Source organism: Rhinatrema bivittatum, chromosome 1 (genome assembly GCF_901001135.1).
Source record: "Rhinatrema bivittatum chromosome 1, aRhiBiv1.1, whole genome shotgun sequence".
NCBI classification, from domain to species: domain Eukaryota; kingdom Metazoa; phylum Chordata; class Amphibia; order Gymnophiona; family Rhinatrematidae; genus Rhinatrema; species Rhinatrema bivittatum.
In genome coordinates, this window is record NC_042615.1 from 273,615,044 (window position 1) to 273,642,353 (window position 27,310).

General features: G+C 41.6%; 1 protein-coding gene across 6 annotated transcripts in view; it reads right to left on the bottom strand.

Annotated features, from left to right (window-relative positions):
* Window positions 1–27,310, bottom strand: part of LOC115087513 (dynactin subunit 1-like) — a 281,663-nt gene that overhangs the window by 195,509 nt on the left and 58,844 nt on the right. For 2 of the 6 annotated variants that reach the window (XM_029594829.1, XM_029594819.1), the window contains exons 2-4: window positions 25,925–26,173; window positions 2,813–2,891; window positions 790–915 (exon numbers count right to left, since the gene is read on the bottom strand). In XM_029594829.1, the coding sequence (XP_029450689.1) occupies window positions 790–915; window positions 2,813–2,891; window positions 25,925–26,173 (454 nt within the window). The remainder of the gene's footprint in view (window positions 1–789; window positions 916–2,812; window positions 2,892–25,924; window positions 26,174–27,310) is intronic. The other 4 variants (XM_029594849.1, XM_029594838.1, XM_029594856.1 and 1 more) reach the window with 3 other exon arrangements.

The window sequence follows — 27,310 nt, forward strand, 5'->3', positions numbered from 1 at the left end:
TTCGGAAAACGGATGCCAGCATAATTGAGTGTCTGTCTTCCGACCCACAGGCCGATTTTTTAATTTTTTTTTACATTTTTACTTTTTTTTTTACTTTTGGGGCCTCCGACTTAATATCGCTATGATATTAAGTCGGAGGGTGTACAGAAAAGCAGTTTTTTCTGCTTTTCTGTACACTTCCCTGGCGCTGGCAGAAATAATTTTTGAAAGTAAAATGTGTGGCTTGGCTGCACATTTTACTTTCTGTATTGCGCAGGAATAACTAATAGGGCCATCGACATGCATTTGCATGTTGTGGGCGCTATTAGTTTTGGGGGGGTTGGATGCGCGTTTTCAACGCGCTATTACCCCTTACTGAATAAGGGGTAAAGCCAGCACGTCGAAAACGCGTGTCCAAACCTGGGCTAACAGTGTGCTCCACCGCACGCATGTTATAAAATCCAGGGTCGGCGCATGCAGGGGGGTGCACAATTGTGCAACCTGCGCGCACCGAGCCGAGCAGCCTCAGAGGGAACTTTTTTTCTGGCCTCCCCCACCTTCCCCTCCCTTCCCCTACCTAATCCACCCCCCAACCCTAACTAAATCCCCCGAGGCAGGCGTAACTTGCACGCGCCGGCCAGCTGCCAGCGTACCATTCCCCGGCCCGGGGGATGGTTCCGAGGCCTCAGCCATGCCCCTGGAACGCCCTCGGGCCGGCACCACATCCACAGCCCCACCCCCGAATGTCACACTGCCCCCAACACCCCCCCCCTCCCCGACATGCTCCCCAAGCAAAGCCCTGGGACTTACGCGCTTTCCGGGTCTTTGCGTGCGCCGGCGGCCTATGCAGCATCTGCCCCTTATTGCATATGATATGATTCTTTGTGCAATGTTTCCTGTCTACCATTCTCTGTTTGTGCTCTGCTGTTGCCATATCTCAATAAAAATGATTAAAAAAAAAAAATAAAAAATCTAGAACAATCAATTTAGAGTAGTGTAAAGCAGTATTTAATAAATTATTATAGCTTCATGATCAGAAGGGGCAAGATACACTAACAAAAAGCCAATCTGCTCAACAACCACCAGCTTTACAAATAAACACTGACCCCCTCCGCTTCCAATAAACGGAATTGAATTTCTACATCTTATCTCTGCATCCTCACCTCATTTACCCCCTCTATATTTATGTACCACCAAAAAACCATCTAGTGTTGACTGGGATAACAAGACCTCTTCTAACTCCCGCAACCCTGTTTTGTCACAAAGAGCAGGTCAGCCTGCTGTTCTGCTTAAAATATGCCATTTACTATTAATGGACCTAGCATTAATCAATTAAACTTTCAAGGATTGATAAGACAGGTTTGCTCCAGTCTCATGCTCCTTTTTCACTCCCATAACTGGAACTTGTCCTCCTCCTATGCCTTATGGAATTAAAAGCATATCTTGCCCTTCTCATTATAAATGGAATCAAACCTTCCCCATTTCCACCAGTTTCCCTACCCCAGCACATTTCCACCACCCCAACCCAATCAAATTGTAATAACATTAAAAAAAAAAAAAAAAAGAAAAACTTAAGTTAAATAATGGTGTCAATGTAAATTAGGCATCTGTTAGAAACAGTCAGAAATTAGATCATTATGTAAAGTAGGGATCAGTGAACTGCAGATGTTAAAATTCTAAAAAGGGATGAAATGTTACTTTTATTATGCTTGTTTGTTTATCACAACTTGTACGTTTAAAGCGTAAACAGCTTTGACTGCCAGAAAGGCAGTACATAAAAAGAATAAAAATAAATAATTAAATGGGATCAGATGAAGTCCCTCGAAGGTCACTCAAAGGGGCAATCCCCTTTGCTGCCTGCCTTTGGTAGCAAGCCACTTTCAGCAGCAAGCCCATGGTAATGCCAGTGTCCCCCACCACTTGATGGCATAGGCATTGGCATCAGTGCTTGGCTCCATCTCCCCTGGCTCCTAAGTCACCTCTGTGGTCTCTCCAGGTCCTCACAACTTGAGGAAAGGGAGAAGTAAAGTGCATTGCACAAGAAGGCTTCTAATAGAGCAAGCCAGCGGATGCAGCAAGAACACAAGAGGGAGGTCCTGTTCACAGGGTCTCCCTTCCCCTGAAAAATCAAATGGCCTTTCAGGGTCCCCATAACATCACAAACTGGTCCTTCAGGGCATCCTGACTATATTAGATGTCCTCTGTCCCCTCATTCCCTCCCTCCCACTCCCATTGTTACTGTATATAAAATAGCCTCCGGGTACTCTTCTCCCCTTCAAATCCCTCCCTTCCACCCACCTGACTACAAAACAAAAATAGACCATAGGCCCCACATTTCTCTCAGCAACCTCCTATGAAAAATAGCCAATCTCAAAATAGCACTGCTTGGCCCTGCTTCACAGTGTATCACACCACAGATGTAATTTTTTGTAAACGGGGGAAGGGGGCAGAGCGGAAGGAAGGAATCAGAGGGCTCCAATGGCCAATTTGTGATATAGGTTGTGATTGAGGGACTCTATAGAGTCAGTTTTTGATATCAGAAGGGAAGGGTTCAGAGGACCGTGAAGGTCCATTTTGATTTGTTGGGAGCTCCCCTGTGAATACAGACCCTTGCATTTAGAGATAGTTAACATGGGAGATTTAAAGTTGCAGAGCACTTACTCATTAAAGGGTCATTACTCCCTTTCGCGTGGCTCTTTTAACCATGCACATTCTGCGTTTCATTATTGTAGTGACTAGGTCATAAATAGTCATTTAACATGCATGCTACAATATTTTTACTGTGCCCTTTAGATGTAGTCTCAGGAAATACAATTAAAGGGAAATATCATACCTTTTTTGAGTACCTTGGATGCAGAAGATTCGGGTGTTTCTGGCGAGGTGGTATCTGCTCCATTTTCAACAGATTGTATCTAAGTAAAATAAATAATCAGTATTAAGAAACTCTGGTGCAAAGCAGCATCTCTAAATGCATTCCCTAGACCTGAACTTACAGGTCGTACTATGAATCCTAGACATCGTGCCACAGAAGACTCTTACTGTGTTAGAGGCGTTAACTCATGTTAATTATGTACGACCACAGAGCAATGCTGAGTAATACTGTCTGCCCCCAACTGGCATAAGATGATCTCTATCATATTATGAGAGTTACATAAATAGGAAGTAGAAGCCTATACTTACAGCCTGCTCTTGATTTTAAAGATTAAAGCCTTCAGAGGCTCCAAAAATACCAAAATGACAGAACTGTATACCAACAGTCTGAGAGGGAGATAATAATTGAATAGAGCAAATTTCTCTTGCCAGGTCGTGCTGAGTACCCCAGTGCATAAGAACATGCCATACTGGGTCAGACCAAGGGTCCATCAAGCCCAGCATCCTGTCTCCAACAGTGGCCAATCCAGGCCATAAGAACCTGGCAAATACCCAACCTCCTTGTATAATATCTAGGCCAAATCTCAGCAAGGTGACCTCTACCACTGACGTATGAAAGGAAAGAAAAAGAGAAATTCATACTGATTGCACATCATTTAGAATAAAAAAAGGTATCCAACCTTAGATTCAACACTAGGGCTAATGTTGATGGCAGCCACAGTGCAGACTCTTCCATTAAAGACAATGCCCTTGATACAGTTATAGGCCATGGTGAACCTGTTCATGGATCCACTGCAGCATTAGGCAGAGCACAGGAGCTAATGACAATATTAAGAGGGCAAACTACTGTTAGGTGGACCACTGAAGATGAAAAGTTGATATGACAAAAACCTTGTATTTAAATCTGTAGGATATACAGATTATTACTGATATGTTGCCGAGATCAGTCGCCGTTTTTGAATTGATGTGCAGGCTTTTGGATGAGTGTTTAAACAAATTAAACTTCAGGTCTGTTCCAGTTTGAGTGGTCACCCCTGAAGCAGGCAGCATTGTCCACCGAAACGTGAACTCATGTCGGGTTTTCATTTTTTGGTGTTAGCTGTGAGGTTGCAAAAGGCGCGTCTGCTTAAGATGAGGGTTTTTTTTTCAACGTTTCATTTTGTTTAAGTGGGTATTTGAATGATCTTAGTGTTTTTTTTATATATAAAATCCTTAATAAACTAGTTTTCTATGCATATTCAACGAACTGGCACATGAATGAAATTTAAGGTGGTTGTCGCTGATACCGCTTGAGGCCCATTGTGTGGCGAGAGGCAGTGGATATAAACTTAAGAGGACACCATTTTTCTGATGCTGAGTTCTACAGAATCTATGTGAAAAATGTGTTTGATTTTTGTAGGGTTTCCCCTTGTTTTTATGGTATTTTTATACAGAGAACATGACAGAAAATGGAAGAAAAAGCAACAATATGAAAGGAAAAACTGCAAAAGGCAACTGATGGAAATTTAAGATCTTGATTTAAACAAATCATAAAACAGAAATAGCTAAGTGATGACATCTTAAAACAGCTGAGAGATGATACAGCAAGAGAAAAAGGCGATCTGGAGAGAAGCCCCAGAGGAGAGATGACAGAATACCCAAGGAGCACCATAAGAAAAGTGCTGAAATAACCAGAGCAATTGTCAGAGGTTAGGGGTGAGATACCAGTGAAAGATATGGGTACAACGCAGGAGGACAAGAGTAGTATAAGAGAGGCCAGGACACACAGTGAAGAGGGAAAGCAGGAAAGAGAGCAGAAGATTGATATGTTTGTGGCTGAGTTCCTAGCTTAATTGGAGATGTATATACATACTGGAGTGACCAAAAAAAGTACGATCGCTGTATAGTCAAAGAACTTTATTTCCACAGTATATCAGCCCGACATGCTGGAGTCCAGGAGGAAAGATTACCTAAATTAAACATGACATCCAAAGTAAAAAGCATGATGTAACATTTATTTATATTCAGTTTTTCAGGCACTTCAAAGCAGATTATATTCAGGTGCTATAGGAATTTCCATTGCCCCGGGTACCATCTAAAGTTTGTACCTGAGGCAATGGAGGGTAAAGTGACTGCCCAAGATCACAAGGAACAGCAGTGGGATTTAAACCCTGGTTTCCCTGATTTGCAACCCTCTGTGCTAATCACTAGGCTACTCCTAGCCTACTTAAAGGAACTTCCTATTGATATTACAGAAATATATTAAATTCAATATTGTGCGGCACAAGTAATTACTGAGAGAGTTCTATCAAAAAGGACATAAGGCCAGAAGAAAAGGAGAAAGCTAACAACTCCTCCTTAGGAAAAATGTATAAAGATAAAAACTTTACAAGCAGAGAAGTCACTAAAAGGATCAAGTAGAGAGCCAAAGCATGCCAATGGCCAACACGGCCATAGGCGCCACTACCAAAAAGCGCCAACAAGAGCAGTGCAACTGGCTGCCAGCGGGTCCTCAGCAAAAGAAAAGCAGCGCTGCCTCGTCAAAATTGACGGTGTGGTCGGTGTGGCCTTAGTAAGTGGAAAAGCAGCACGGCCCAGCTGGCAACGCTACTGATTCTGGCGGGGCTAGGTTGCTTTTCCACTTCCTAAAGCAGCGCTTACCACACCGACAATTTCGGTGGGGCCACACTGCTGAGGAAGAGAAGCGTGCCCTGCCAGAATTAGTCCAATGCCCCGGGGTCGGAAGTTGTTCCCTTGGCCACAGGAGCTGAAGAAGGAGATTGCTGCTGTCTGCTACATCAAGGAGGAAGTGAGTGAGAGAGAGAGCATGTGTGTGGGAGAGTGAGAGAGCATGTATGCATGTGTGTGAGAGAGTGAGAGCGGGTGTACTTTGTGTGGGATGGTGAGAGTATGTGTGTATGTTTGGGAGAGTGAGAGAAAGCATGTATGTGGGAGAGTGAGAGATAGCATGTGTGCAGGTGTGTGGGAGAGAGAGCAAGTATGTGGGAAAGTGAGAGATAGCATGTGTGCAGGTGTGTGGGAGAGAGAGCATGTATGTGGGAGAGTGAGAGATAGCATGTGTGCATGTGTGTGGGAGAGAGAGCATGTATGTGGGAGAGTGAGAGAGATCATACGTGCATGTGTTTGGGAGAGTGACAGTGAGCATGTATGTGTATAAGAGAGGAAGCATGTGTGTGTATGAGAGGGAGCATGTGTGTGCACAACTACCCCAGTTAATCTTCTGCCTGCTAATCCATGACAATTTCAGGGCATCTAGAAATCAAAAGTTCCAAGTATGGATAACAGGGGATTTTTTAAAATCCTTTAATTGTTGGGTGTTATTTGATGTGTCTGTTTTGAAATATTTTATTGATGTTTGGAAGATTTTTATTTGTGTTTTTAATTATTGAGTGTTATTCTATTTATTAATTATTTTGAATTATTCATTTTATTGGTATGGTTTTAAAAATTTTGTTTTATGAGGAATGGTAATGTTTTTGTAACGAAAAAGTGGAGATCAGTATATATAAAAGAGACTTTTATTGAATATTGCCCAAATGTTTTTGTTTTTTACATTGTTGCAGTGCATACAGAATTTGGCTTGTTGCAGTTTCCAGTTCAGTTTTTGTCTGTACTTTTCTATTTATACTATATGGTCTCTTTATTCTGTATTTGAGGATCTATCTGGGTTTTGCATGTGTGACAGAAGTGAGTTATTCTGTTAGTGTGCAGTTTCTGTGTAGGGATCTATAGCAGCTTGGCTTGTTCTGTTTTCCTAATAGGAGTGTATTACTATTTTAGGCCTGGTATAATATTTATAAAATTAAGTTTCATAGGTAGGGTTGTTGCTGTTTGAGTGCTGGCAGTTAGTGCTATTTTTATATAGAAATTCTTTTTTCTTGTGGCTCTCTGAGGATCATGCCCATTCCAGTTGGTCTAATACCATATAGATTCCAAGCATCTCTTGCTTTTTTGCAGGGTTTTCTGGCTGGCACCTCAGCAGTGCATGTAAATATAATATACATATTATCAGTGATATTTTTACCTCAGAAGACTGTGCTTTGAATGTTCTTTTTCATGTAAAATCTGTATTATAAATGCATAATTTTTTAATTGTGTATGAGGAGGGTGTGATGGTGTGGGAGTTCAAGGCTGTAAAGTTTTCCTAGGGCCTCTAATACCCTTGCATTGGCCATGGACATTGCTGTATAAACATTTAACAGAATCTCCCAACTTGTGGTGTCATGTGATGTGTAAAGAGGGAGGGCGCAGATTTTCACTTGGCCATAGGCACCAAATTGCCTGGCTACAGCTCTGATCAAGTACACCAATAATAATGAGAAAAATCCAAAACAGCAAGCTGAAACATGCTGCACTAATAGAAGACTCAAATACTCAAATAATAAATTGAAAATAACAGCAGAAGCACAAAAGCTGTGGTGCTACGGAGAAAACAGATTTAGTGCCCCTTACCTTGCTCTTTATGCAGCCACATTATGTCTTTGTGCCTGTCACAGAAGAGCATCTAGGACGCTAACAATTTAACACTTTTGAAACCTCTGCAGACCTCAACAACCTAGCTACCTCATCCTGTCATTACATCACCGCACTATGCTTCAGAACACATGTCTCTAACAGCCAATGAGTGCAAGAGGAGGAGTTTCAATTCTGCCTGGGCTTTGTGAGAAGAGCAGTTGGAGAGAGACAGAGAAAGCAACAGATGTGCTGACTTTTAACTCAGTTCAAAAAGCTCTGCTGTCCTCTGTAGGAATTTTTCACAGTGAATATCCTGTTTAGACTGGGCAGCAAGAGAAACAGAGAGCTTGGGATGTGCTGCACAAGGAGTGCAGTGCCTCCGCTGTAATTGTTATGTTTTCAGCTGAGAACTGCTGCTGGACCGCTGCAGTTCTATACAGGAGAGCTATTTGCTGTAGACAATGGGGTAGATTTTAATAAAATACACTTGTGCATAGTTTTGTTCGCGCACCAGGCGCGAACAAGAGTACGCTGGGTTTTAATAGATGCGCGCTTAGCCGCGCATATCCTTTAAAATCCAGGGTCGGTGCACGCAAGGCTGTGCAAAATCGGCAGCCTGCACACGCCGAGCCGCACAGCCTGCCTCCGTTCCCTCCGAGGCCGCTCCAAAATCGGAGCTGCCTCGGAAGGAACTTTCCTTCCACTCCTCCCTTACCCTACTTAACCCACCCCCCCAGCCCTATCTAAACCCCCCGCTACACCATTCCCCGGCCCCATCTAAACCCCCCAGCTGCACGATTCCCCGGCCCGGGAGCAATTTCAGAGGCCTCGGCCATGCCCCCGAAATGCCCCCGGGCCAGAACCACGCCCGTGGCCCCACCCTGGATGATGCACCGCTGCGACACGCCCCCACGACATGCCCCCGGCACGCCCCCCCAGGAAAGCCCCGGGACTAACGCTCGTCCCGGGGCTTGCGCGCACCGTCGAGCCTATTCAACATAGGCTCGACGCGCACAGGGGGAACTTGGGGCAGGTTTTCGGGGGGTACGCGCGTATCTTACGTGCGTACCTCTTTGAAAATCTGCCCCAATGTTTGTGGGATAAAGGCTCCTGGATAGAAGATCAGTAGTCCTTGTAAGCGTGAGTACTTTTTTTCTAATACACATGCGGGCCGATTCAGTAAAATGTGCGGGAGAGCCGGCGCTCCGAGGCAAGCGCCCGCTCTCCCAACGCGCGCCCAGGCCACTCTCCTGGGCACGTGATTCAGTATGCAAATGAGGGCCAGCGCTAATAAGGAGGCGCTAGGGACACTAGCGCGTCCCTAGCACCTCCTTATTGGCAGAAGCGGCGGCTGTCAGCGGGTTTGACAGCTGACGCTCAATTTTACCGGCGTCGGTTGTTGAACCCGCTGACAGCCACGGGTTCGGAAAACGGACGCCAGCAAAACTGAGCGTCTGTTTTCCAACCCGCGGGCCACAGGCAAATTTTTTTTATTTTTTTATTTTTGGGGCCTCTGACTTAATATCGCTATGATATTAAATTGGTGGGTGTACAGAAAAGCAGTTTTTTCTGCTTTTCTGTACACTTTCCCTGTGCCAGCCGAAATTATCACCTGCCTTTGGGCAGGCGTTAATTTCTGAGAGTAAAATGTGCGGCTTGGCTGCACATTTTACTTTTTGTATCGCGCGAGACTAATAGGCTCATCAACATGCATTTGCATGTTGAAGGCGCTATTAGTTTTGGGGGGGTTGGACGTGCATTTTCCACATGCTATTACTCCTTACTGTATAAGGGGTAATATTAGCATGTCGAAAACGCGTGTCCAAATGGGGGTAATGGTGCGCTCGGCCTGAGCGCACTGTACTGAATCGGCCTGATGGGAAAGGAGACTTTGGGTACTAAGCCCTGTGCTGATTTATGAGCTGTGGATTAAAACTCAATCTAACTTCTGTGTTGTTTCAACTTTAACCCTTGAATCCCTGGTCCATCATCATATCCCAGGGGCACCTCTTTGCTCATCCAAGTTGAGTCTGCATTTTGCATCACTGTTGTCTGCTATCCTCAGAAGATCAATAGCATTACAGAGCTGCTAATCCCTGTGGGTTAAAGAACAATAAGCATCACAGCACATACCTGTAGGCAGCTGGGGGACAACTCTATTTGATGCATGTGATTAGTGTGTAGTTAAACCTTGAAGGTTATAGTGAGCTCACTGATAATTTAAAGGTATACCAGGTTTGGTACCAGTAAATACAAAGTTATACACTATTCACAGTTTTTTATTCTAAGGACAGAAAATTATTGTAAAATTGGTTTGACCTGATTATGGGCATCTGCCCTTGTATATGTGTTTAACCTTTTATGCACAACTTTCTTAATGCAATCACGGTCCTTGCAAAAATAAAAGCAGTTTGTTTTACTTCAGTGTGTTTCTTTGTTCACAGGAATAGTTCCCCTCAGAAATCTGTGCTCAGAGGGGGAATCCATCCCTGCACAGGCCATATCCAAAAGTGAGGCTACACAGAAATAAGAGAAACAAAAATAAAACATGCAGAGAGAACCCAAAGCAGTTCTACAGGGAACTGGGGAATGACATTCATGCTGTTAAAACACCACTAATCTAAGATGAAACAGAAAAGTTCTGGAGAAATTTATAGAAGGATCCTGTAGAGCACAACAGAGAAGTAAAATGGCACCTAGCATACCAAAAAGTATGAAAATGGGAAACATCAAAACTATGGCATGGCCTGAAGGCACAACACAAGAACTGGAAGCCAGGTTAAGAAGAGTCCCAAGTTAGAAGAGCCTGGCCCTGATGGAATGACCAATTTTTGGCTCAAATGTTTAACATTTCTTCATCAAGACCTGGCAAACTTAAAAAACCAATTGATTAGACAGCCAGTGCTAATACTACAATGGCTAATAACAGAAAAAACACTCCTTTCAAAGAGAGACCCAACTAATATCCCCAAAAATGACCAATAACTTGCCTACCTAATGATTTACAAGCTGTTCACTGCAATAGATGCAGCTAGAATATACAATGGCATCAATTCTAATAACATAATGGTGATAGAACAGAAGGGTAAAAAAAGAGAAACCAAATACCAGTTGATGCTGAATAAAGCCATCATTTCCAGCTATAAGAAAAATCAAGACCTCAGCATAGCATAGTTTGAATATAAGAAAGCTCTTGATATCATCCCAAACTCATGCTTTGAAATATATTGAGTAAATCTTGGACTTATCAACTTACATCAAGTTCACCATAAAAATGTGGCCGACTACATGCCATTCCTAATTATGAAGATGGACAATTTGTCATGTCTAACATCAAGATCCAGCAAGTAATATGTCAGGAAGATTCTCTGTCACCACTCTTATTTAGTCCAGCACTAAATCTGCTGAGTACTCTCTTTAACTCCTTAGACTATGGATTTAGCCTTAATCCTAGGGATACTAATGACCCACAGATAACATCTCGCCTACTACTTGTATATGACTTGAAATTTACAGCTCCTGTGATGGTCATTTAGCAGAACAACTCTGCATAGTGAAGAGCTGCTCAGATGACATCATGATGACATTTGACTTGGACAAATGTGCAAAGGCAGCTTTTCTTAGAAGAAAAGTGTGTAAAGCTATTAACATCTCTCTGTCTGACTGAAGACTGTAAAAAAGAAACTTGAGCAGGAAGTCGTACATAAATATATAGAAGTAAAGAAAGGCGTCACAATCCAGAGCAGATCACTGAGAGAAAAGATCATCAGAATGTACTAAGTAGCCCAAAACTAATATTGAAAAGGACTTTAACAGCACAGAATAAGATACAACCCATCAACCAGCTTGCAATCATACTCTCATACAGCTTTGAAACCATAGACCGACCATATAAAGATCTTGAAAAACTGGATGTAAAAACAAGAAAACTTTTCCATGCTCATCAATTAATCTATAAGAACCAGTGTATGCTGAGATTGTACATCACAAGAGCTGAAGTTGGTGTGGATCTTATAGAAGTAAATTACACATATAGAGCTACATTATAAGCCTTCAGGCATAAAAAAAACATGAGAAAAAAAACTCTTAAATCAGACCAACAAACAAGAAAAACAATTGGCAAAAGCACAAATACAGTGGAAAATACAAAAGGTTACTTCAGAAACCTTATGTAGATCAAAATTATGCAGAAATGGTGAACTTAAACTTAGAGATGAGAGATTAATAATTGCAGCACAGGGCAGTGGACTAAGGACAAGATGGTTCAAAGCCAGCAGATAAAAAATGGTAAAATAGACAAATGCAGATTTTGTAAAACAAAACTGGAAATGGTTATGCATCTCATTGATGGGTATGACATGCTTATATCAGAAGACCTCTGTACAGAAAGACTCATCCACTGGAAACTGTAAATAAAAGCATTTTTTTCATTGCTGTATCAGAAAAATAATGGGATCACATCCCTGACAGCATTAAAGAGAATGAGAAATGTAGAGAATGAGATCACCTGAGACATTTCCATTCCAACTGATAAAAAGCTTGACGTCAGAAAACCATACATTGTGGTAAACTTAAAAAACTCAAGAATATTGATAGAGATAATAAGTGACTCTCCTGTGAACAATATGGAGAAAAAGAAAATCCTCAAGTATTTAGGGATGCAAGTAGAGACCAAGAAACTGTGGCAGAAAGATATATAAATTGCCCCAATTATATTGGACACCATTGGTTCAATTAAAAAGAACTTCCAGGTGAATGTTGATATGTTCCTTATCCATATTAGATCATGTGACTCCAGAAGCAGGATCTCTTTGGCACAATGAAATTAGGGGTAGATTTTAAAAGGTGCGCGCGCTACCCGGCGCACACACATGTATGCCCGAGTTTATAATATGAGCGCGTAACCCTTTGAAAATCCGGCCCATATTGAGAAGAGAGTAGCAGTCAATTTGAGAGACTGAGATCATTCCAAACATACCCTAGCTTAGGAATAAGGCTCATTCCTGTCAAGGTATGCACTAAACAAACCCATTTGGAGACATTGCCCCTGATGGAACCTTCTGCCCTTAACCTTAAAAATTAAAGCTTTCAGTTGTTTCTAAACTACCAGATGGCAGATCTGTGTCCCAATAGACTTACCCTTCTCATCCATACATAAGGACCTTGCTAATTCTGGAACCATTATAGTATAGTCTACCTTAAAGCCTGTAGTGTTTGCATTTACCCAAGGGAAGTCTTGCCTCACAAATCTGTTACTTTTTTTTGACAGGGTTAATAAATATGTGGATAATGGTGAGCTGGTAGATGTAGTGTTTTGGGATTTTCAGGAGGCATTTGACAAAATCTCCCATGAGAAACTACTGAGAAATAAAAAGTCATGGGATAGGAGGCAATGACCTATTATGGATTGCAAACTGGTTAAAAAATAGGAAACAGAGAGTAGGACTTAATGGTCCATTTTCTCAATGGAGGAAGGTAAACAGTGGAGAACCCTAGGGATCTGTATTGGGATGTTGTTTTTTTAATATATTTATAAGTGATCTGGAAAAGGGAACTATGAGTGAGGTGATAAAACTGGCAGGCGATACAAATTATTCCGAGTTGTTAAATCACAAGTTGGGTTGTGAGAAATTGCAGGAGGACCTTGCAAGAGTGAAAGACTGGGCATCCAAATGATACATGAAATTTAATGTGGCCAAGTGTAAAATGATGCACATAGGGAAATATAATCCAAACTGTAGTTATAAAATGTTAGGTTCCAAATTGGTCAGGACCTTCATTTTCAGTTTTTATTTTATTTTGACAAATAATTTATCAGTGTTTATTATAGCCAACAACAGGAGGAAATCATTGGAGGGAAAAAAAAGAGACATTTTTCCACTGATTTTCTGTCCTTTGGTTAGTTATAACCAAGAACAATAAAATAAAACTTGAAAATAAAGGTCCTTACATAATTGGAGTTACCATCCAGAAAAAGGATCTAGGTGTTATCATGGACAATACTTTGAAATCCTTGGCTAAGTTTGCTGTAGCATTCAAAAAAGAGAAAAGAATATTAGGAATTATTAGGAAAGGAATGGAGAATAAAACAGAGAATGCCTGTGCATCGCTCCATGATGATTTTTATTTATTTTATTTAGATTTAGATTTCGCTTTTCACACTTTTTTCAGCACTTCAAAGTGGATTACATTCAGGTACTTCCCTATCCCCAGAGGGCTTACAATCTAAGGGGGTTATTTATCAAAGTTCTATATGGCGTTTTTGCATGCAAAAATGCTATTAATGCATGGAAAGCACCATAATGTTTGGTGTGATGCAAATGAGAAGGATGTTTTGGCCAAGTGGGCTGAGAGAGAGAGAGAGAGAGAACCTAGCCATAATGCTCTCATGCTAGATAGGTATTTATATCTCTATGGGAGGCCCACCTAGTAACTCAAGGTGAGGTTTAGGTGTTAGTTTAGGGGTTAGGGGCCACTTTGACATTCAAAGTGAGACGTACGAACAGAACAGTGCTCTCTTGTGAAGATTTGATGATCTTCAGAGTGAGGAAACTCACCCAAAGATGAGATTTGTGCAATGTTCTCTCAACCTAGCTTGATGGACTCTCTACCTGGGTAACATCAAGCTAGGTTGAGAGAATACTGCACAAATCTCATCTTTGGGTGAGTTTCCTCACTCCGAAGGTCATCAAATCTTCACAAGAGAGCACTGTTCTGTTCATACATCTCACTTTGAATGTCAAAGTGGCCCCTAACCCCTACACCTCACCTTGAATTACTAGGTGGGCCTTCCATAGAGATATAAATACCTAGGTGCTCTCTCTCTCTCTCTCCCTCTCTTTCTCTCTCTCCCCCCCCCCAGTGGTTGTATGTAGGAAATACATCAATTCTGGCACTTATCACAAAGTGCAAAAAAGTTATTGCAATTTGCACTAAGATAGTGCTTCACATAGGTATTAATTGCAATAAACTGCCTACTAACAGAAAACACACCCCTTTTCCTATTGCATGCGATATTTAGTGCATTTTGATAAATCCAGGCCTAAGTTTGTACCTGAGGCGATGGAGGGTAAAGTGACTTGTCCAAGGTCATATGGAGCGACAGTGGGACTGTGAGACAATACCTGGAGTAATGTATGCATTTCTGTTCAAGTCATCTCAAAAAAGATATAGTTGAACTGGAAAAGGTACAGAGAAGGGCAACCAAAATGATAAAGGGGATGGAACAGCTTCCCTATGAGGAAAGGCTAAAGAGGTTAGGGCTGTCAAGCTCAGAGAAGAGGTGGCTGGCAGGGGATATGATAAAGGTCTATAAAATCATGAGTGGAATAAAGAGGGTAAATATGAACTGGTTGTTTACTCCTTCAAAAAAATACAAAGACTCAGGGACATCATGAAGTTAGAAGTGTAATACCCCCTGAAACGATCGGGATTTTTACCTTCTCTCTTACTGCCTTCTTCTAAGGACTAAATCAGTCTCATATTCCTCATGCTTCCTACCTCTACCATAAACCAACTCCTGCAACACAAGAGACTCCCTTCTCCCTTCTCCTACCTCGACTCCAGTTACCAAAGATCCTTGCCTAGGGCTCACGTTTGAAATGCAACAATTGTAAGTACAATTTACCTGTACAATAAATAATTTCAAACTTACAGAATCTTTGTTTTGAAGACTGATTGGAGAGAAAGTTTAGCTGCCTGGATAGTAAACACGGATGTTTACCTGATCCAGAATAAATAGCATATAAAATTGCTGAACACAAGGCACTACTACTATTGTACTGAAACAGTTATAAGAACATTTGGGGGGTAATTTTCAAAACGAGTTACATGCGTAAATGTAGCTACTATTGTAGCAATTTTCAAAAGCCATTTACTCAAGTAAAGTGCACTTATGTGAGTAAATCCTATAGACAAGTCAATGGCATATATTGTAGCAATTTTCAAAAACCCACTTACTCAAGTAAAGTGAATTTACTCCAGTAAACCTGGTTTTTACTCGAGTAAATGCTTTTTAAAATCAGGCCCTTTGTCTTTTGTTCATGGAGTGGTGATTAAGATGATTTTTGTTGATTATGTAGTATGTATCATCTAGTATGTTTTGTGTACAATATTATATATAATTTAACTATGTTTTATTTTGATTATATTAATTGTGGATACTTTTATTGTAAACCACCTAAAAATGTTACTAGGCGGTATATAAATCTGAAGTAAATAAATAAATATATCTGCCCATCATGTTCATCCATCTTAATGAAAGCCTATGTTTGGGAGATGGATTGTCTCTCATTTAAGTGAATATTTATAATATATCAAATCTAGTGGTTTTACATATATTCCAAATAGTTGTCATAAGAACATAAGACATACCATACTGAGTCAGACCAAGGATCCATCAAACCCAGCATCCTGTATCTAACAGTGGCCAATCCAAGTCACAAGTCCCCTGGTAAGTACCCAAATGTTAAATAGATCCCAAGCTACTATTCCTTATTGATTAATAGCAGTTTATGGACTTCTCCTGTAGAAACTTATGCAAACCTTTTTTAAAACCAGATACACTAACTGCTGTTACCATATCCTCTGGCAATGAATTCCAGAGCTTAATTATGCATTGAGGGGCGGATTTTAAAAGGAGCGCGAATAGCCTACTTTTGTTTGCGCTCCAGGCGCAAACAAAAGTACGCTGGATTTTAGTAGATACGCGCAGAGCCGCGCGTATCTGCTAAAAACCTGGATCGGCGTGCGCAAGGCTATGGATTTTGTATAGCCGGCGCGCGCCGAGCCGCGCAGCCTACACCCATTCCCTCCAAGGCCGCTCCGAAATCGGAGCGGCCTTGGAGGGAATCCTCTAACGCCCTCCCCTCACCTTCCCCTCCCTTCCTCTACCTAACCCACCCGCCCGGCCCTGTCTACACCTCCCCCTTACCTTTCTCCGGGGATTTACGCCTCCCGGAGGGAGGCGTAAATCCCCGCGCGTGAGCGGGCCTCCTGCGCACCGGGCAGTGACCTGGGGGCGGGTACGGAGGGCGCGGCCACGCCCCCGGACCGCCCCGGGCCGTAGCCACGCCCCGTACCCGCCCCCAAAACGCTGCCGACACGCCCCCGAAACGCCACGACGACCGGGCCCGCCCCCGACACGCCCCCGACACGCCCCCCTTGGAGAACCCCGGGACTTACACGAGTCCCGGGGCTCTGCGCGCGCCGGTACGCCTATGTAAAATAGGCTTCCCGGCGCGCAGGGCCCTGCTCGCCTAAATCCGCCCGGTTTTGGGCGGATTTAGGCGAGCAGGGCTCTTAAAATCCGCCCCTGAGTGAAAAAGAATTTTCTCTGATTTGTTTTAAATGAGCTACTTACTAACTTTATGGAGTACCCTCTAATCCTTCTATTATCTGAGAGAGTAAATAACTGATTTACATTAACCTGTTCAAGTCATAAGAACATAAGAACATGCCATACTGGGTCAGACCAAGGGTCCATCAAACCCAGCATCCTGTTTCCAAAAGTGGCCTATCCAGGCCATAAGAACCTGGCAAGTACCCAAAAACTAAGTCTATTCCATGTTACTGTTGCTAGTAATAGCAGTGGCTATTTTCTAAATCAACTTAATTAATAGCAGGTAACGAGCTTCTCCTCCAAGAACTTATCCAATCCTTTTTTAAACACAGCTATACTAACTACACTGACCACATCCTCTGGCAACAAATTCCAGAGTTTAATTGTGCGTGGAGTAAAAAAGAACTTTCACTGATTAGTTTTAAATGTGCCACATGCTAACTTCATGGAGTGCCCCCTAGTCTTTCTATTATCCAAAAGAGTAAATAACTGATTCACATCTACCCATTCTAGACCTCTCATGATTTTAAACACCTCTATCATATCCCCCCTCAGCCGTCTCTTCTCCAAGCTGAAAAGTCCTAACCTCTTTAGTCTTTCCTCATAGGGGAGCTATTCCATGCCCTTTATCATTTTGATCGCCCTGCTCTGTACCTTCTCCATCGCAATTATATCTTTTTAGAGATGCGGTCTCAACATGGAGCGATACAGAGGCATTATGACATCCACCGTTTTATTCGCCGTTCCCTTTCTAATAATTCCCAACATTCTGTTTGCTTTTTTGACTGCCGCAGCACACTGAACCGACGATTTCAATGTGTTATCCACTATGATGCCTAGATCTCTTTCCTGGGTGATAACTCCTATTATGGAACCTAACCTAAGGGTTATTTTTCCCTATATGCATCACTTTGCATTTATCCACATTAAATTTTATCTGCCATTTCGATGCCCAGTCTTCCAGCCTCACAAGATTTTCCTGCAGTTTATCACAATTGGCTTGAGATTTTACTATTCTGCATAATTTTGTGTCATCCACAAATTTGATCACCTCATTCATCATACCCCTTTCCATGTATAAATATATTAATAAGCACTGGTCCAAGTACAGATCCCTGAGGCACTCTATTGTTTACCTTTTTCTACTGTAAAAACAGACCATTTAATCCTACTCTCTGTTTCCTATCTTTTAACCGGTTTGCAATCCACAAAAGGACATCGCCTCGTATCCCATGACTTTTTAGTTTTATTTATCTTATTTTATTTATTTATTTATTTAAAGCTTTTCTATACCGGCATTCATGATACAATCATATCATGCCGGTTTACAAATAACAGGGGGGTGCAATAACATTGTTCTTTTTAACCAGTGCAGAGGAAGTAAAAAAGTTACAATATAACAAGGTTGTTGAAACTGGGGGAGGAAGAAGACAAGAATAGACAAGAATAAATATAAATCTTTACAGAGTTAGATTATTTACATTGTGCAGTAATGTCTCTTTATGGAATTTATTTACATTGTGCAGTAAGGTCTCTCAATGGATAATAGACTCTGGAGTGCTTGATTGCTGTAGGATCTCTCCTTGGATATTAGTTTCGGGAAAGGCTTGTTTTCTTAGAAGACTCTTCATGAGGGACTTTGTCGAACACCTACTGAAAATCCAAATACACCACATCTACTAGTCCACCTTTGACTGAGTTCATACAGTAACTCAGTCACGGTTATATCTTCATATCATAAACTGAATGAGTAATTCACTTGAGATCTATAGGGACAGCCCTGTGCCTATTGTAGATATTTGTTCCAATGTATATTATGATGGATTTGTGTAAGCACAGGATGCTCTTAGAGGGTAATTTTCAAAATGATTTCCATGGGTAAATCAGCTGTCTGAAAATAGCCTTCCCCCAATGTAGCTAAAAGTCTGCATGATGTTCTGCAACGTTCACTTTTAGCCACATTGAGAGGAAGGGTTTCTGGCGAAATGTTTAGGTTGGGGGGGAAAAATACTGTATGTGCATAAATGACATCTTCAGATCTATGCACATACTCTTCCAGCAAAATTCTATCTGCACAAAAATCAGGCACAAGTGACTGTGCTTACTTTGTACCTGTGGAAATTTTCAGTGACAGCAGGTGAAAAGTATGAACAGACTGCATCAATGCAAACAATTTGAATATTATCCCCTTAAATTTTTCTGATTAATTATGTGTACTATTGAATATTTAGGAAGGGTGGCTTCTTTTTGGCCATGTTATGGCATAAATGCCCTAACCCAGTGCTTCTCAACCCAGTCCTCGAGGCACACCTAGCCAGTCAGGTTTTCAGGATATCCATAATAAATATGCATGAGATAGATTTGCATACATTGGAAGCAATGCAGGCAAATCTGTCTCATGCATATTCATTGTGGATATCTGGAAACCTGACTGGTTAGATGTGGTTAGGACTGGGCTGAGATTTCCTGGGACTAAGGATTGGCAACTCCAGTCCTGGAGAGCCGCAAGCAGTTCTAGTTTTCAGGATATCCAAAATGAATATGGATGAGATATATTTTCAAAGAATGGAAGCAGTTCATGCAACTATATTTCATGCATATTCATTCTGAATATCCTGAAAACCAGATCTGCTTGTGGCACTTAAGGACGAGAGTTGCCTATCCCTGGTCCAGACCAGAAATGCTCAAGCTAGTCAGATTTTCAGGATATCCACAATAAATACAGAAGAGATAGGTTTGCATGCACTGCCTCCTTTGCATGCAAATTTATCTCCTTTATGTTCACTGTGGATATCCTGAAAACCAAACTGGCTATGAGGTACCCCAGGACTGGCTTGAAAAACACTGGTCTAGACTCTAGACTAGAGAGTTTTCTCTCTGGCTCTCCTACTTCAAACCTGAGTTTCCAGTATCTCTGAAATCCCAAGATACAGTTTGCTTAAAAAGAACGTCACTCAGCTTTGGGGATCAAATCTAACTTCTGGCTATAGTATAAGTAGTGAGAGTTCAGGGATTGTTTCCGTGTGAGCTATTAACATTTCATCTTTATGATGCTGCTTTGAATGTGATGTTTCCTTTCCTGAGGATTTATCTGCTGGAGTTTGGCTTCACTGATGTCATGCAAATGAATATTGTTTTGTCTGTCAGTGCTGACCTGTGATGATCTTCTGAATCTTGCCTTTCCTTGTCAGGATGTTCCCATCTTAGAAAAAACGTTTACGCAGCCTGGTTCTGCCCTGTTACCACTTCACTTAAAAAGGTTTGCCTTTCTTATGGATGATGGGAGATTTTACCACTTTGGGTATCATGTGAGTTGACTTGGGTCTATCCTCTCGCCTCTAACTAGTACAGTACATTACTCTACCAACATGATTTCCGTACTGTACTGCAATCCCTCATTTTTTCGAAAGTTGATTATTGTAATGCCCTTCTCCTAGGCCTACCCAAAACTACCATTCTACCACTACAAATGCTTCAGAATGCAGCAGCAAGCATTCTCACCAACACCAGAAAATCGGAACATATTACTCCCATACTCAGAGATCTGCACTGGCTCCCCATTGCGCAGAGAATCATGTTCAAAACCTTATCTCTAATACACAAACACTCCAGAACCCCTAAAACACAACATGCAGCCACCCTACACACCCCCACACATAAAACCACCACTCTTGAGTCAACTAGGAAGCGTGCAATAACCACAGCCGGACCGAACTGTTGGAACAATATGACACCGGAGTTACGGCAAGAAACATGCCCAATAAAATTTAAGCAAAAACTGAAAACATGGCTTTTCCTACAGGCTTATACTTAACCCTTACGCTCTCCTCTCTCCCTTACTCCTACAGCCTTGCCCACTAATTTACTTAAATGTACATCCAATCCATTGTCCTAACAAAAATTGACTACTGCAACTCCCTCTTACTCGGACTCCCCTCTAACTCAATCAAACCCCTACAGTTGGTCCAGAACACCGCCGCCAGAATCCTCACAAGCTCCAACAAAAGAGAACACATCACCCCCATTCTCCGAAACCTACACTGGCTACCTATCAAGTACAGGATTCTCTTCAAAGTCCTTACCATAATTCACAAAGCAATTCACAACATCTCCCCCATCAACTTAAAATCACCACTTCGACCGCACACTTCCTCCAGACCCATCAGAAACGCTTACAAAGGCAAATTGTATGCACCGCCTGCAAAAACTTCACTTAAGAAATGAGCTCTATCGGCTGCAGGACCCCACCAATGGAATGCGCTCCCCCCAGATCTACGACTTGAACCTAGCCACCCAGTGTTTAAAAAAAAGCTAAAAACTTGGCTCTTCACCCAAGCTTTCCCAGTCACTTAAGCAAAATCCAATTGGAGATCAGCAGCCCTCAGTTCAGAACTTACTTAGTCCAGTTATCCTCTCTAATGTCAGTTATATTTCTTGTCATACTTACATTCTTGTCACATGCTACCCTCCCTACCACATTGTTCAATCGTTTACAAAAAACTGCTTCATTTTACTGTATAAGATGATTTAATTTAGTTCAAACTGCTTCATTTTACTGTATAAAATGATTTAATTTTGTTCAAACCGTTTCTAATGTATATATTCATAGTTTCTAATGTATTTTATATACCAGCCCTTGGCATGTTTCTATATCTAGGAGAGATTGAATTACTGTTCAAACTGTTGTATGGAATTTTCTTGTTCTATTGTTTTATGTATAACCTAGGTCCTCTACTTAGGCCTAGGGCATATTTGTATTTCTGTTCCATGTAAACCGGATTGATTTGTATCTCTTACAAGAATTTCGGTATATAAAAATCCAAAATAAATAAATAAATAAATAAATCCCCTTTTTCTTTCTCACCACACCTTTTGTTGGCAATTATTCATATCGATTGTATATAAGACTTCTATCCCATTTCTTTCTCTCATACCCAGCTTTTCTCTTTTCCAATTGTGTTTTATAAAATTCATTCTATTTATTTATAGACTTATAAATTCAGTGAGATAATTTCCTTTGTACCACTATTTTATTTTTCCCTTTCATTTGTTCCACTGTTCTACACAAGTTTGTATGAACGCTGCTTACTACAGGCCTTGCTGTTAAGTAAGAGTGCCTGTTCTACTCATAATGGAGGTAAGTTTCAAAGAAGTTACATGTGTAAATGTAACATATAGGGGGTCACTTTTCAAAATGTGGTAAGGTGTTTTCACATGCATTAACATGTTTACTGCATGTGATTGCACCACCATAATGCAGATATTTAGCTACACCTTATTCAAATGGAGAGAAAGAGAGAGAGAGAGAGAGAGAGAGAGAGAGAGAGAGAGAGAGAGAGAGAGAGAGAGAGAGAGAGAGAGAGAGAGAGAGACTAGCCATAATAGCATATCCCATAGATAGGTATTTGTATCCCTAGGATAGGCCCACCTAGTAACTCGAGGTGGGGATTAGGTAAGAGTGTAGGGGGTTAGGGGCCGCTTTCACATTGTACATGAGACATACGAACAGAACAGTGGTCTCTTGTGAGGATTAGCTGACCTTCGGAGTGAGGAAACTCACTCCAAGATGAGATTTGGGCAAGGGTCTCTCAACCTAGCTTGATGTTACCCAGGTAGAGAGTCCATCAAGCTAGGTTGAGAGACCCTTGCCCAAATCTCATCTTGGGGTTCTGAGGAGGATCAAAACAGCAGCACCCCAGATTTACTTAGATTCATAATGGTTGGAAGTGGAAAAATAGGAGATCTCAAAATGCTTCACTACTGCTATCTCCTCAAAAATTAAACTAATAAAACTGAATGAAAAAGGGAAAACTTAATTAGATCCTTTTCCTTCTTACATTCTCTATCTTTGAACTCTCTTCTCCAAATGACTCACCCAGACAGTTCAAGGGAACCTTTCCTTACACAAGGGGTAGAGGGACACTTCTTCCAAGTTACCCTTTCAGTACTGCTCCTGGGCAGGCCAAGCCTGCCACAGCAACTGCAGCCTTCTTCACTTCTTCCTGAGGCCTGAGCACACCATCTCTGTGGTGCAGCCAGGCCCCCTGCAGCTTGCCACCCTAGGCAGGCACCTGTGTTGCTTAATAGATAGCGCCAGCCCTAAAGATGTTTATTGTGAGTATTGTTGAAATACTAAGTGGTTTCAAGAGCTCATGCACAGCAACATCAATTCCTATGTTGATCTAATAAAAGGTATCGTACAACCTGCAAAGAATCCAGTTTTCTCTAGAATTTAAGTTTTTTGGTGTCTATAAGCAAGACCAGAGAGAAGGGGAAGGGATAAGCGAGACTGCCATGGGGGCACTTCCTTTGAGCTGCAGCCAGAATATGGCCCTAAACGAAGCAGGAGCAGACTCCTCTTCAGCCCAGGTATTTGGTGCATTCAGAATTTGGTACCCTGGGCAGTTGTCTACAATGCCTACATCTACATTCAGGCCTGGACCCTTTCAAAGTAACAGAAGAACTCAGTGAATCTGAAGTACAAATGGGAGGCGCAGAGAACAACCTACCAGTTCTAGGAGCAGCAGCGTCAGTGTTATCTTTTGTGAGCTGCAGGTATGCCAGAGAGCCAGCAGTCAAAAATAGCAATGGTCCACTATTAACTTCAAGAGAAATAGTTAACACCACTATCGGGCCGATACAGTAAAATTGCAGGAGAGCGGGCAAGCACCCGCTCTCCCGGCGCGCGCACAGGCCACTCTCCTGTGCGCGCAATATAGTATTTTAATTTATTACAATTAGGGCCGGCGGTAAAAAAAGGCGCTAGGGGACACTAGCACGTCCCTAGCGCCTCTTTTTTCACAGGAGTGGCGGCTGTCAGCGGGTTTGACAGCCGACGCTCAATTTTGCCAGCATCGGTTCTTGAGCCCGCTGACAGCTACGGGTTCGGAAACCGGACGCCGGCAAAATTGAGCGTCCGGTTGTCGACCCGCGAGCCGTGGGTGTATTTCAAAATTTTTTTTCTGTTTTTTTTACTTTTTTTTAACTTTCGGGACCTCTGACTTAATATCGCCATGATATTAAGTTGGAGGGTGCACAGAAAAACAGTTTTTACTGATTTTCTGTGCACCTTCCCGATGCCCAGAGAAATTAGTGCCTACCTTTGGGTAGGCGCTAATTTCTGAAAGTAAAATCTGTGGCTTGGCTGCACATTTTACTTTCTGTATCGCGCGGGAATACCTAATAGGGCCATCAACATGCATTTGCATGTTGCGGGCGCTATTAGGTTCGGGGGGTTGGACGCGTGTTTTGGATGCGCCATTACCCCTTACTGAATGAGGGGTAAAGCTAGCGCGCCCAAAATGCGCGTCCAATCGCGGGTTAACAGTGCGCTCCACCAGAGCGCACTGTTAACAGGCCGATACAGCTTACAGGCCGATACAGTACAGTGCGCTCCACCGGAGCGCACTGTACTGTATCGGCCTGTAAGCTGTATAAGTTAGGACTTGTCTGGCTAAATAGTGGCAGCTGAATACGTGGCCCCGCTGAATGGTCACCACTTAGCCAGATAACCAATTATTCAGTTAAACAGATAGCAGCTAAGTGTCTGGCAGGGTGAAGGCATTCTGGGGAGGAGCCAACTTCCAGATAATTTATCTGGCAAACTTGGATATTTAGAGTTAGCTGGATAACTTATCTGGCTAAGTCTGGTTGGCCGATAGAGCTGTGCTAATGTTAACCGGATAAACTTATTTGGCTAACTTTAAGATAGTTGAACATATTCAGCGGTGCAGCCAGATGAGTTATCCAGCACAGTGGCTTAATATCTCCCTCTTCCAGTTTAGTTTGGAGAAAATTGGTATTTTCTTCAATATTATTTGGACACCTGTGGGGAACCAAAGACACAGGAGATGTAATAATGAGGAAGAAACCAAAGTTTAAGGACCCTTGGCACTGAAAGCTTTTTTTTGAAAATCTTGCTTGCATCTGAGGCCAGGAAACTTCTGGTTTGAGCATTCTCTATGCATTAGGACAGTGGACGAATACATAATAATTAAGATTGGATCCATTTCTCCTTATCTGATCACTTTATTTTCTTTAAATTTTTTTATGACATTATGTAAATGGCATTACAAATTAGGGATTTTTTTTTCATTTAGATTTTTATTAATGTCTCGTTATACTATCGTACATCTCAACAGTATAATAAATGAAACCCTCACAAATTAGTTTGTGAGAGGGAACTCCATCAGTGGAGTATTACGTGCAAACAAGTACTTTCATAAAAATTACAATATTTAGAAACATTTTCAGAGTTTTAGAGGTGGCTCATTACTCTTTATCACAGCTAAAAAATATTGGCGATGGTGCAAAAACCTTCCAAGCAACCTGAACTATAATTACTATTATGGATACAACTGTTTAAAATAAAAACAGAAAAGAAATTAGTTACAGATAGTACCTGCACTAGGCTAAAAAATAACAAATACTATTTTAAGATGTGTGTTAAAGTCCTATCCTCAGGCAAAAAAAGGGAACTTAGTAGTTCTGAAACTCTGCATTTGAAAACAATTTGTTACCTTACCCAATGAGTGTGTTGGGTTTCTTTTAACAAATATTGATTTTTTTTTTGTATGCTAGCACAGTCATGCTCTCTTTCTGTTGTCAATAGGGATATAGTTTAGCCATGAGTTCCAAAATACTCATAATGGCCATAACTTGAAGGAAGTAAGAAAGACAAAAAAAAAAAAGCACATTGTCATGATCTGTAGTATAAGCAAGCTATGGACTGTATTTGTTCAAATAAACAATGCAAATAGTCACAATTAATAAGTATAAATTTACAACCAACATTGCTTTTGCTACCCCAAGGTGCCCTATCCATTGGGTGGCTAGATGACTGCATCAACACTGGGACATTTTTATATGGTCTAGGTATTTTTTGGAGGGGAGAGAGCAGTGGTTAACTCCCATCTCAAAAGCACTTTGGGATCTGTAGCCCATCCCAAAGCACTCTGGGATCTGTAGTTCTGTTTGTTTTGTTGTTGAAACAATACAATTACAAACCTCAAAATGCTTTGGAATGGGAGTTTAAGGAATCAAAATCCAGAACTTGATGAAAATATCACATGTTCATAGTCATGTGATCATCTAACATGTTCACTTGGGATCATGATATCATTAAGGAATGTCTTTGGTAGATGCTACCATGTAATAAAAAAAAATGCAATGGGCAATATACCCTTGTCTATAACTGCCCGTCTATTTGTTTCTCCAGTAATGATCCATTGAGTTTTCTTCCATGATGACATTAAGCAGAGGACAGAGAAAAACAAGTACCTGTGACTGCCGCACAAAGATGCCATGGTTCTCCTCACAGGTGAAGTATCTCCTGCCCTGCACAGTTCCATCATTCTTGCCCTTGGGCTCATCCAGAATAACGCCAACCCACTTTCCTGATGCAAATGAGGTGGCACCGACATAAGCCACAGTGCCACGGTATCCTTTTCCAATGACTTCTACCCGCGAGCCCACTTTCAAGGGCTTGCCAGTCGCTTCCACACTCATCCTGGTCCCAGTGCTTGGTGCCTACAGACAGCCAGGGAAAACAGTATTTTTACTGTACAAATAAGTACAAAATGCACCTTTTCAAAGTCATGTGTGGTGAGAAGGAATCTGTGTTATAAAGTTGCAGGTCAGGCGCAGTCCTCTCTAGTGATGTGATAGAAAGTCATTCGTCATGCGATTTGTGATGCAATAACAGTGCCTATCTTCATAGCGACACCGCATCATAATGAAGATCTGTCATGACCGGCCACCTTGGTGACCCCAGAAAGCCTCATTCATTTATATCACAGGGTATGGAAAAAATAAGCAGATGAGGATTAACAGTCTGGTGTATTTCTGCCTGATCTGAAACCCATAATGTTTCCCTAATAACGTTTTTACTTATGACTAATATATATATATTTTTTAAGTGAAATTGTTTACCTGTAATAAGTGTTCTCTTACTGACAGCAGACCAACAAGTCCCGCACACACAGATCATGTGACCGTCACATGCACCAACATGGGTAGGTCCCAGAGCTCTCTGAAATAATCTTTTCGAGCATGCGTGAGGTTTAGCATGCACCCATTCCCCACAGTTCTTCAGTCTCCTGTTTAGCCAAGTTCCATGGCATAGAAAAGAAAAAGAACTCCTGGGAGAAGCGGATGGATTACGTGACTCGTTCATCTGCTGTCATTAAAGAACACCTGTTACAGGTAAGCAATTTTGCTTTCTTTTATGATAAGCAGACAATAAGGGACTCCTGAGCTAAAAATTGTCTTCAAATAAAAAAAGGGGAAAACAAACACAAAAACCACCAATGGGTTAAACAATTATTTTGTGGAAAATACTCCCTTTATTTTAATTTTTTTTTTTTTGTTTTCAGCAAAACCACCCCAAATCATAAAAATGGTTCCTGGGGAGAAGTAGTTGGGTTATATTCCTTAAATAGTTATTGGAGGGTGGACAGTTTAAACTTAGAATCCCATCAAGAGGCCACATCTATACAATAAAAACTGGTGAATGTGTGGACACAACCTTATAAATCTCCTTTAGGGAGCTAGACCTTAAATTGGCATTAGCCCTTGAAATGCTCTTCATAATCTAGACCTGCCAGAGCATAAGAATAAGAGATGCAACCTGCAACTCAGTTATAAATAGGTCAGTTATTCACCAAA